This window comes from Bos taurus, chromosome 29, assembly GCF_002263795.3.
Source record: "Bos taurus isolate L1 Dominette 01449 registration number 42190680 breed Hereford chromosome 29, ARS-UCD2.0, whole genome shotgun sequence".
NCBI classification, from domain to species: Eukaryota; Metazoa; Chordata; class Mammalia; order Artiodactyla; family Bovidae; genus Bos; species Bos taurus.
In genome coordinates, this window is record NC_037356.1 from 24,809,420 (window position 1) to 24,821,958 (window position 12,539).

Consider the following 12,539-nt stretch of genomic DNA (forward strand, 5'->3'; position numbering starts at 1 on the left):
CTTCTGTCTCCATCCTCCAAGATGAAGAGGAGACGGTCAGAGCTGCAGAATAACAGAGTCTAGAATCCAAGCTCAGTAAGTTCATAGAGAGTCTGGCCCCATGGCTTTTAAATTTTTGCTCTGCTCCCCAGACCGTATTACTCGGTAGTTTGAGGAGCTCTGTAGTTCTGCACAGCCAGGCTGAAAAAAATCCTGGCCCACACTTTTCAGGTTACAGTTGGGAAATCTCAGGTTTAGAGGAGGGAGTTCTATCCAGGGTCTCAGAGTAGGTTGGGTCATCTGATCAATGATCCCTGCTCTCCCCTCTTCCAGCAGAAGTCTTTTGAATGACTCTGCAGGCTTTAGATACTTTGGCAAGTGTTTACATCGACAGCTCTAAAGAGGAACAGGGCTGGGGGCTGAGTCATAAGACAAAAGCACTCTAGGAGCATCTAACATCATTTGCAAGAACAAGGAATATTTTCACAAGTCTCCCCACTTGCTGCTAGACATGTTCAAGTCCAAGTGATGAATGGCTGGGTAAGTACCGTGGCAAGCAAAGGATCTATCACAAAGCTCCTTGGTCCCAAGGCAGAGCCCTGAGGCAGCTCTGGGAAATAGCAGACAGCTGCACACACAGACAGACAGAGAGGACATTCACTTTCCCCAAAGCAGGGAGGAGCTTGGCATGACCACTGGGTCAGGAATAGAGATCCTTGACACTGGAAACTGAAACCTCAGCCAATGACTCTGATTTATGACTTTCTGGATGCACATGTTTATCACACACGAGGGCATCAAGGTACAGATTGTGCAAGAACCTCCAAGCAATTGTGAATGCATGCCCACATGTGTGTGCACGCTCACACACAAATTTTATTGGGAAAAAGACTTAGGAGTCAAAACCTGCAATGATACCTGGTATCCACTAGGGGGCAATGCCACATCTCCTCTAGGCAAAGCAGTGCCCACTGAGGGGCTGACTGGAAGCCCATGGTGAGACCTGATTGCAGTGGGGTCTCTGTGTTGTCTACCACCATGGGTAGTCCTGCCTAAGCCTAATCTGGGGGCTTCACCCCTTCTCAGCATATGACCTTGGCCAAGGGCTTGCCTGCTTTGAACCACAGTGCACTCACCTCATGGCCACATCACTCACCTCGCAGGGTCAGGAAGGAGTAAATGGCCCACCAGTGCCCAGCACACAGTAAGCACGGGACTCCAGGTAACAAGCAGAGTGAGGAGTTTTGAATTTCTTTTTAAATAGGAGAATCTTTTTGTCAAATGAAATCTTACGTATAACTTCATGCTATGAAACAAAATACTTGGGTTCCCTGAGCCACCTAAAGCATCTAAGGTATAGAGCAGGGGCCTTAGGACAGCCTGGAAAATCTTGGAAGTAACTGAGAAGTTAGCTACAGGCTACGACGGTGGCTCATCCACACCCCAGCAAGTGAACTGCTGCTGCTGCTAAGTCGTGTCAGTCGTGTCCGACTCTGTGCGACCCCACAGATGGCAGCCCACCAGGCTCCGCCGTCCCTGGGATTCTCCAAGCAAGAATACTGGAGTGGGTTGCCATTGGTTTCCTGTCTATGAGGTGCACACTGGGCTGTGAGAACTAAATGGGATCATGTCTGTCGGGCCCCTGGCACAGTGTCTGACAGGCAACAGCCACTCAATAAATCTCAGCAAACTTTCCTTCAAAACTAGAGACACAAAGAACATCCCAAAGTTCCTCACGAATCTGCAGATTCTATGGGGTCTCCGGGACTAAAGAACGGCACGAAGTCACAGGTTTGGGGCAGGAGGGCTCATTTTTGAGCAATGTGGTATAAGGCTAACTCTGGCTGCTTCCCTGTTGTGTCCATGTTCTTGCAAGACTGTCTTTCAAACGACCTCAACAGCATAAGGAGCGGATGACTTCTCTTGCCTCACAGAGAACGGGTGGGTCTCCTGAGGTGGTGCGTTTCTGTCCCTTGTCCTAAATGGGCTCTTTCACAGACACCCCAAAGCCCTTTCACCTGCAGACTCTTTGATCTTTGTAGGAAAGAAAACTACTGTCCTTATAACCAACTCATCAGCAACCTCTCCAGGATAGGCAGGGAAGATCTCACTGTGCTTTTATAGCTGTGCCCACAGGCCTTCTTTGAAGCTGAGGTCCAAGCAGCAAGGCGTTAGCACCATCCAGCCTTGGTGAGGACCAACGAGGGGCCTCTACCTTACAGCTCACGGCTGGAGCACAGACCGAGCTTCCGCCTCCCCGTTAGCGCCTCTTTCGGCAGGAAACCTTTACTCAACAGCTCCCATGAGTTTTTCCAAGCACACAGAGGATATATTTAGGTAAAGAAGCAAAGGGGAGAAGTAGGTGGTGAGGCAGAAATAGAAGGGACCTGCTTCTCCCTCTGCTGCAGTTCCTTCCGCTTCTTTCCAGCAGTGTGAGTTTCCTAGAGATGCCTGCCTACTATAGTCCCTGGAAGCCCCTGATGGGAACAGAGAGAGGCTTCTGGAATGAAAAAGACTTCAAGATTCTAGCAGGGGCAGGGAATACTTCCACTGGCCCCCAAAAACAGGAGTGACAGGGTGGCCATTTGGGTTTGTGGTCCTAACAAATCCATTTGAGTAAAGAATACATGATGGTTACTTAACCCAGGCCAGTGAATTTGTCTACCTAGAGAGATTCCACTGCAGAGATCTGAGGTCTTAACTCTTTTTTTCCCTCATAAAATCCACCTTCAGCAAAATAGAAATGCTGCCACCAATGGGAGAAATAGCTGAAGGGAATACAAACTTTTAGTTGTGAAGTAAATAAGTCTAGTCAATAATATGGTAATAACTCTGCATAGTGACAGATGGTAATGAGATTTACCATGGTGTAATTTCATAATGCATAAAAATATCAAATCACTGTATTGTATATTTGAAATGAATGTATCATATGTCAATTACAATTTTTAAAAAATATAAAATGCTGCCATTGATTAATGATCTTCAAACAAACTGATTTGGGACTGGTTAAGGGACTGCCTCATTTCTTGCTACCCTCTGCCTTCACAATCACTTGTGGCTTAAATCTGTAGCCTACATGCTCCAGGCCAATGAAATACCCATGACCAGAGGCACACCATCTTCTTTTTTGAGCTCTGGTTGTCCTGAGGGTCTCTGGAGACCATCAGTGCTGTTACACATTACAGGGATACAATGACAGGCTCAGCTGAATATACGCAAATGACAAACCCCACTAAAGTGTGCCATCACCCATATGCATGCAGGTGTGCAAGTCCTGTGTGTACCATCACACGTACACATGGGTGTGCACACAGCACCATCCCCTGAAACGGGTCCTTTAACAGCAGCATGTGTCTCCCACTGCCCAGTACCAAGCAAACACAGCCCTTAGAAACCCAGCTGCTAAGCTGGTTTCTAGACTATTCAACTGTGTATGACACCTGCTAATTCCTCAGAGTGGTCCTGAAAGCTGACAACCTTCTCAGGCTACCTCCAGACTCAACAATAAAACTACTGCAAACTCCAATTTACCGCTAAGCCCCTAGCATTAACCCCTAGGCTGAGTGAGAAGTGCAGGGTCTGGGCTTTCCAGCTGCAACTGGGCAGGAGGGATGGACAGTCACATGGGCACCAGAGTCATCTATCTCTGAGGGGTCCTGGTGTCGGGCAGAGAATGCCAAATCCTAGATTCTTAAAGTTTCACTTCCTGACCTTGGGGCAAGTCACTTATTCACTCTAAGTCATAATTTTTTCTTGAAAATCTCTTAAAACTGGAGATTAAAATAAAAAAACCTCTGCCCAAGCCTCATTATAAATGCTGAGCCTGAACCAAATAGCAGACATAAGACTACTTAAGCAAACTGTGAAATGCGACATATTTCCTTTCTTGTGCACTCATGACGCTGAGCACTTGCTGGCCATGATGTCACTGAACTCTGGCAACACTCTTTGTGGTGGGGTGTGATCGTTCTCTCTTCCGTGGATGAGGGCACCGTGGCACAGAGAGGCTGGATGTCTTGCTTAGGGTCACACAGCTAACAATGGCAGAGCCAGGATTTGCAGCCCAGTGCGTCCTACACTGGGCTAGAGGATGGCCTCACAGGTGAGGAGCGGCCACCTCACATCAGTCAGTTTTGGGTTGGGGGGAGATGAAGACAAGAGTGCTGGTCACGAGAACCGTCCTGGAGCTGAGGAGGTCAACGGGCAGGGTGCTCTCACCTGGAGTCCTTCTCTGACGGCTTCCAGGAGGTAGGGGATGATTGAGTAGTTCCACAGGTCAGTGAACCACACCCTGGAACCATCCACGTCGATGGGACACGACAGGAAGAGCCGGGGGCCTGGGGACCACAGGGAAAAGCCGTCCAATTGAAATGGGTGGGGAGCAGGAGAAGCCAGCCCAAGCACCCCTCACAGGAGGGACCCTGCATTTTCTAAGTGACAGCAGAAATACCAGCTGCCACGTGGTGGGCCCTTGGGCTCTCTAACCCTACCCTGGGATCTCGCGCCTGGTGGGAATCACCCCAAGGGAAGGGGAGACTTTCTGGAGAAATACGGTCTCTGTAATACTGTCTAACCTTTGAAAATGGAAGCACGGCAGACGTCCATGAGAACAGGAATGATTAAGGAAGTGATGGCATACCCACATCTGACTATATCACAAAATAATTATTTCATCTAATTATTTTGGAGAGCAACAAAGAATACTCATGAGACAACGTGAAATGGAAAACGAAAAGAATGCATTGTATGTACACTATGATTGCGAGTACATAAAACATGTATGGACACGGACAGAAAAAATAAGCTCAAATTACAGTGATTATGTCAGGATGGTGGGATGACCAGTGATTTTCTTTTTTTTTCTTTTCTCTGAAGCCTAAGCTTCAGGAATGTTAATAACATTATTCATAAAGCAAAGCCAATCCTACAGGGTGGTTTCCATCTGGGGGAGCCCCAGGCTGGGGGCCCCACACCTAGCCTAAAAGTTTATACCAGCCTAGAGCTGGACACTTCTCTCTGCCTCTCATCAGTGCAGAGAGTTGGGCGAGAGAGAAGGGTAGAGACACAGTCCCAGGATGTGGGTGACTGAAAGCTTGGGGTCTGTCTAGGCTGTGGCCATCCTATGTCCCCTTCTCCATCTGTGTGGCCGGTGCAGCGTCCAGCTGCCAGGGCCCAGGGCCAGCCATCCGAGGAGGCCAGGGCTCCAGGAGCGGCAGTTCCGGCCCCAGCGTGCCCGCCTGCCCTGCCCCTACCTATGGTGACGTCCGAGGAGCTGTGCGCCTCCAGGAAGCGGTTGAGGTGATGCCAGACCTTGGGAATCCAGTCGATGATTTTCACCAGCTCCACGTTCCGCATCCGCCCACTGATCTCCGTCTCCATGAGCTTCCGCCGCAGGAACCGGCCCAGGAAACCCTTCACGGGCTCCGTGTGGTTGGCACAAAGCACCCACCTGGAAGTAGTCACAAATTTTCCACGGCAAAGCCCGGGGTCAACTTCATGAATCAAAGCTCATTAGAGCTGGAAGGTGAATATGCTAATACTGAAATTGGACTCTTCTGAACACTGCACAGATACATTTTTATTTAGTTTATTTTTTAATTGAAGGATAACTGCCTTACAGAACTTTGTTGTTTTCTGCCAATTATCAACATGGATCAGCCCTAGTTATATAGCCATGTCCCCTCCCTCCTGAACCTCCTTCCCGTATCCCTCCCCATCCCACCCCTTTAGGCTGTCACACAGCTCTGGTTTGAGTTCCCTGAGTCATACAGCAAATTCCCACTGGCTCTCCAGTTACATATAGTAATGTTAAGTTTCCATGTTACTCTCTTCATACCTCTCACCCTCTCTGAGGCATGTGGGATCTTAGTTCCCTGACCAAGAATTGAACCCATGTCCCCTGCATTGAAAGTGCAAAATCTTAAGCACTGAACCACCAGGGAAGTCCCCACTGTATGTATGCTGCTGCTAAGTCACTTCAGTCGTGTCCAACTCTGTGCGACCCCATAGACGGCAGCCCACCAGGCTCCCCTGTCCCTGGGATTCTCCAGGCAAGAACACTGGAGTGGGTTGCCATTTCTTTCTCCAATGCATGAAAGTGAAAAGTGAAAGTAAAGTCGCTCTGTCATGCCCAACTCTTAGCAACCCCATGGAGTGCAGCCTACCAGGCTCCTCCATCCATGGGATTTTCCAGGCAGGAGTACTGGAGTGGGTTGCCATTGCCTTCTCCGACTGTAGGTATAGTAACTCACAATTCCTCACAGCAACCCCACACTACAGATATGACCACTATCTATTTTACAGATAGAAATTCCAAGGCACAGATGGAAAATCTCACTTGTTCAAGATCAAACAGCTAGTCAACAATCTTAGAGGAAGAGCTAAGATTAGAACCAAGACAGTCCAACTCCAGAGGCTGAGCTCTGACCACTTAGCTAACTGCCTCCTGTGCTGTGCCAGGCCCTGTGCTGGGCTGTGGGGCTGTAAGCAATGACAGAGACAAGAGTTCCTGTTCCCCAGGAGCTCACAGTCTAGCGGAGGAGGGAGATAAAAGAAATGAGACCTGACGAAACCTGGGGAGTCAGGGAAGGCTCCTCAGAGGAGGGGATGTCTGAGCTGAGACCAGAGGGGGCGGATGGAGCAGCTCCATGAGGCAAGGCAGAAACAGAAGGAAGAGCAGGCGTTGGGGTGGGGGTGGGGCGGGCGGTGGGTGGAGTGCAGGCTGCAGCATCAGCAGGGGTGTGAACAACAGCATGGGGCGTCTCGGAAAACTGCCAGAGGTGCAGTGTAACCAGAGTTTAGACTTGACCCGCCAACCCAAAGGGGCTTGGATTTTGTTCTGGGGAGCCATTCGAGGACTTCTCGCATTAGGGTTTAGGGACAGGTTTGAATTCTGGAATGCTCACTCTAGCTGTCACTGATATAGGGGATGGCCTGCAGGTGGCCCAAGGTCCAGGTAGGCATACTTGTTGGAAAATGACTAAAACAGGATTCTGGGAGATGCGTGGCAGTGACGGGGGAAGGAGGAGGGGCAGGGGGGAAGAGAATGATCTTGAGGGACATTCAAGAGAATGGACAAGACCAGGACGTCCTGGATGCAGAGATAAGCCATGATCCCAGTGACCCAAAGGAGTTGGTATTTCTCAGATAATTACAGTTCAGGTCTACTTTCAACAGAAATGCCAGCAGAGTGGCCATGAAAATGATCCGGAGGAGGGGTCTCATCCCGGGTGACAGCTGTTCAAGCTTATCTAAGGGTCCAGGCAGGAGAGGAGTATACAGAGCCAGCTAGGTGCCAGAGCAAAGGGCATTTTGCAGTGGCAAAGGCAAGCAGCCACAGCTGAGCATAACAGACCTCCCACTCTGCAGCAGTGGGGCAGCGCAGGACGCGGCTGGGTCAAAAGGTTCCCAGCAGCTGGAGCTTGAAGGCCAGAGACCCCGCCCAGTGGAGACACTCTAAGGAGCTCTCACCGCTCTGTGTCACTTGGGACAGAGAGATGAGCCACTGGTAACATGCAGTCCACTTGCCTACAGCCCCTGAGTAGAGCTGTCTCCCAGGTACCAACTGCTACCCCAGGACATAGCATACAAGAGACCCGGGTTCTGCCACTGACTGGCTGTATGACCTCCTCAACAAGTCAACTAATCTCCCCATTTGTAAACTTAGAAGGATAAATTTAATGACTTGAGGCTTTTGTGCGAGTCAAGTGAACTAAGCTGGGAAAAATGAGCATAGTTTCAGGCATGTAACAGGTACTTGAAAAGAGACACCTTACCTGAAGTTGTGATGAAGCTGCAAGTTGGGAGTAGAAGAGGTAGCCTGATTCATCGTGCCAATTATGTAAGGGCTGTGGAGGAAATGAAGGATGAAGGAAATGGAGAAGAGGGTCCCCGTGCACCTAAGCACATGGCTACCGGCTGGTGTCAGCCCCTCGCACAAGCCCCGCCCCACGCCACGCGCATGCGCTGCTCTCCCGGGGCCGCGACGTCCGGAGCCGCCCTCACCATTTGTGGTCCTTGCAGTTGAGCAGCCCGTTGAAGATCTCGCCCAGGGAGCTGACGTGATGCAGATTGTCCAGGATGATGACGAGAGGCATGTCCATGGCGTTGTTCTCGCTGGCACACTGGTCGGCGAGGTTGGACAGATACTGGCGCAATTCCTGTGGAACCCAGGGGAGTAGGGGGGAAGGAGCTAGTGAACGCCCCCAGGAAGATGCTAGTGCTCGGGGCATCACCTGGGCCGGTACAGGCAGAGGGGTGCTTCCTGAGGCCACTCGGGGATCACGTGCTGATCCCCGAGGCACTTAAAGGCCTCAGTCTGGGTGCAGAAGAATGCAGACCGGGGAAGTCTCAGCTCTGCCTTCTGGAATTCTCCAGGCAACAGGAAACCCGGCAAGAGCACTGTGAGGGTGCCCAGGCATGGTTCTGTACACGATCTATCACTCTCTGGAAGTGCTGCCCCCTTTCTCGATATTTCTTACTATGCCAGCCTCCCAGGAAGCTCCTTGAGGGCAGGTGCCTTATACATCTTTGTGCATCCACGGCACCACCTGAGAGCCGCTTATAAGCCCTTGACGAATCAACACAGCAAAGGATGCCTCTCCGCCATGACCTGCTGATTAGTGTTGGGGCAGACAGACAATGAACAGGTGCAGGGAGGCCATCTCCGTGCACAGGGGGTCTTGAAAGGTCCGAGTGAAAGGATATGCTTTGGTCTTCACTGTGAAGAATGGGCAGGGCAGTGTCTGGAGCTGGGAGTAGAACACAGCCCAGCTCGGCTGGAGTGAGAGGTAAGTCCGAAAAGGAAGAAAAAGAAGAACGTGCAATGGGGAAAGGCCGAAACAGAGAGCTAAGGACCAGCCACTGAAGCCAGAACCACTATCTGATGGTGTTAGTGTCACAGTGACAACGGGCGTGACCCAGCGCCAGGCATGGCTTGGGGCCTCACACATACAAGCTCCTGTGGGTGGGTGCTGTGACCGTCTCCGTGCTACAGATGGGAAGCTGAGGCATCCCTCAGTCAAGTGACCCGCCTGAGACAGCACAGAGGGTGGGTGCAGGGCTGGGCCTCCCTTTTAAGTCAAAATGCGGCTTTTAGCAAAGAAGAAGCCCAGTTTTTAAAGTTACTAGCTATTTCCCCTTCTTTTAGCTTCTCCCCATCATGGGTCCTCGGCCTCAGGCGCCTGACAAGGACAGGGCTCCTGAGGCTAGGAGCCCTCCCTCCCTTATTCAGGCTTACCGGGTACAGCTGGGGACTGGCTGAGGGGAGACAGTGGACGCTGAAATCAAGCCTGGCCTGACAGCCCCAGCCATGTGCCTGGGATCCTCTCTCGCTGGTTCCAGGAGAGGGTGCCTTCCCTGAGCTTATTCTCAGAGGGTCTTGGTTCAGGGGGCTCTGACCACTTCTCTTAGCCCTGCCCTTGTATCCACGTCACTTTGGGAACTTGAGAATGGCATGGAGTCCCAGCCCCACACAACCCACTGAAACAGAACGTCTGGGCATTGCATCTTCAAGGATGCCAACTGATTCTTAAGGTGGAAGAGTTGCTTCTGATTCACCTTTGATCCCCCAGCCCCTTTGCACAGAGGCACTCAGAGTGAAACACCCAGAAACAGCCACTGCACGGATAATGAACAGGGTTGAGAAGACACCTCACAACCCTAAGCTGGGACCAAGGCAGACTGTCCAAGCATTTCCACTGCTCCCTGAGAGGCAGAACCAAGCCTATTTGTTGACTTTGGGGTTTAAGACATCGACTTGAGCCCCAATCCACTGCTCAGTACCATATGAGTAGCCTTAGGTACGTGGCCATCAGCCTCAAGCCTCAGTTTCCTCCTCTGTAAAATGGGATCATGACAACTACTTCCTTGAAGGTCCTGCTGTGGGGAGACCCCTTTCAGGGGCAAGCCATCTGTAAATGACAGCTGTTGTTCGTATTGTTATTGTTGCTCCACAAAAGAAGGTTTCATTTTGGGAAAACAGGAGAATCTAGTAGGCATGTGATGAATTCTTGGTAAAGTGAAATGGAAGCATCTGGGTTAAAGAACTACCAGCTTTGAGCATCATGCCCAACTCATAGCAGGGAAGTAAGAAATAAACTATTGGGTTGGGCAAAAAATTCATTCAGGTTTTTCCGTAAAACCCAAAATGTACGGAAAACCCGTAAACTTACACAGAAAACCTGAATGAGTTTTTTGGCCAACCCAATACATCAACTTACACGTGGAACTTCTTGCTGGCGAGTTTGGGGTCAGAGCCTTCCTTTCCGCTGGATCCTTTCTACCCTCCTTTCCCAGACTTTTATAACCAGCAAAGGTGAGCACTGTAGGAAACGCTGCTTTGCCATCAGGGTGGTGGTGGCCTCAGTAGCTCTGAAAGGGCTGAGCAGCAGCCTCCGAATGACCGCCTCACCTTGCTGGACTTGTGGTCCACGTTGAAGGTGGCGACGACCCCGTCGGTCAGCTCCCGCCCCTCCCGGAGCACCAGGTACTCTGACAGCCGGTTGGCCAGGTAGGTTTTCCCGGTGCCGCTGGGCCCCGAGAGGATGATCCGCCGGTGCTCCACGAGCAGGGACACATAGCGCTGCAGGATGGGCTTGGGGATCAGCGACTCGAACACCAGTGAGTCCAGGCTGTTTTCTGCGAGCCCTGTGTTTGAGAGAGACAGGAAGTGTTCACAGCCTGGCAGAGCGGGTGGCTCTCTCTGCCTGCCAAAACCCTGGGCTATCCCTTTTCTGGGCAGCCCCCTCATCAGAGACCCCCACCCACCCAGGGACACTGCAGGCTTCCTGCTCCCCAGCAGCCTGTACTCTGGCCCCTGCCTAGGCTGATGGTTCCAGACTCAGGTTTACCTTTCGTGTCTGGACACTTGGTTCTCATCTGTCCTCTGCAGAATTCCTAAGACGCTGCGCTTAGATTGTTTTTCAGGATTTACCGTTAGCGGTGGTGCTCGCTGAGATCTATTGTGAATCTCCCGTGTCTACCTGGACCCGTGGGCTGCCTCTTCACCCTCTTTCTTTCCTGCGTGCCCACACTGAGATACACCACGAAGGTATCAACACTTTTATTATTAAAAAGAGAAAAAATGCAAGCAGGGATCATTTGATTTGGGGATGTAAATACTGGCAGACCTACTCTGAGCCTCTCCCACGACATGAGGATCATTCCCCCTCCTCTCTTGGAACAACTTCATTACTCAGGGCTGTTGGCTTTCTAAGAGCTGTTTTCTTGATATCATTCTCAAGAGAGGATCCAGCCAAGGTTACTTGTCCAGAACCTAAGGTAATTCTATTAAAAAAGCACCTCAACTTTCAATGGCTGAGTCAAAGATCTCTCTTGGTAAACGTCGCATTGCACTTGAAAATATATTGGTTATTTTCAAATGTCTTTTGATACTGATTTCTAACATAATTCCACAAAAGAACAGACTCTGTATGATTTCAATACCTTTAGACCATGACATTTTTGCATCTTGTTTTATATGTCCCTAGATATGTTCCACTGTTTCCTGGTTTAGTTTATGGGAACTTGAATAGAATTTATATCCTGCTGCTGTGTGAAAACTGTATAAATCTTAATTATGTTGAGTTGGTTCATAGTGCTTTTCAAGTCTACTATATCCTTCTACTTTTCTGCCTATTCATTCTATTAATTTTTGAAAGTTTGATATTGAAACTCCAACTAAAAACTTAATTTATCTGATTAAAAAATAATAGTAATATAATAGAACTACATATAACTTTGTTCTATATTTTCCAAGTCTTCCTGTAAATGTGTTATCATAATTTCATAATTAAATTTTTTTTAAAAAAAGTACCTCAAGAAACCATTATATATAGGAAAAAATAAATTGAAAGGAACTTATTTTGTTTTATAATAGCATTTTTCCATCTACATAATTAATTCATTACAAACAGATCCCCATAATGCAAGTATATGCTTGTTTCCAATCCTCCTCAACCAATGCAGTGACTATTCCAGTGGCTTCCCTGGTGGCTCAGTGGTAAAGAGTCCACCTGCAATGCAGGAGACACAAGAGATGTGGGTTTGATCCCTGGGCTGGGAAGATCCCCTGGAGAAGGAAAATGGCAACCCACTCCAGTATTCTTTTTTTACTCCAGTATTCTTGCCCAGGGAAATCCCATGGATAGAGGAGCCTGGTGGGCTACAGTCCATGGGGTTTTAAAAAGAGTTGGACACAACTTAGAGACAAAACAAAAAACAAATCACCCTGATGAAGGATCCCCAATTACATCTGGGTACAGGTCTAAAACCTTCCTAAAACTGGTCTCAATAGCGCCTACACTGGCTCAAAGCTTGATGCAAAGTATGGGGGAAGGGGTGGGGTCTCCTGTCTAAACTTAACAACAACACAGGGCAGGGATTAAAACACACTGAAACCCCTCTCTCTGCTCTTCAGTGCTGTTTCAGCCTCTTGCCATAAACTCCAAGGGAAGGAGTACTTTGCAGACGAACTCACTTCAGAGCACATAAAGCCACAGCCCCTGCCCCAGTACCACTGAGGTGAATCATCTGCAGCTCATGGATCTCTTTCAGCT

General features: G+C 49.5%; 1 protein-coding gene across 8 annotated transcripts in view; it reads right to left on the reverse strand.

Annotated features, from left to right (window-relative positions):
- Positions 1–12,539, reverse strand: part of NAV2 (neuron navigator 2) — a 423,973-nt gene that overhangs the window by 8,400 nt on the left and 403,034 nt on the right. For all 8 annotated transcript variants that reach the window (XM_002699081.7, XM_059883049.1, XM_010820889.4 and 5 more), the window contains 5 exons: positions 10,394–10,629; positions 7,987–8,141; positions 7,758–7,829; positions 5,235–5,431; positions 4,201–4,319 (listed from right to left, as the gene is read on the reverse strand). In XM_002699081.7, coding sequence (XP_002699127.1) covers positions 4,201–4,319; positions 5,235–5,431; positions 7,758–7,829; positions 7,987–8,141; positions 10,394–10,629 — 779 coding nt within the window. The remainder of the gene's footprint in view (positions 1–4,200; positions 4,320–5,234; positions 5,432–7,757; positions 7,830–7,986; positions 8,142–10,393; positions 10,630–12,539) is intronic.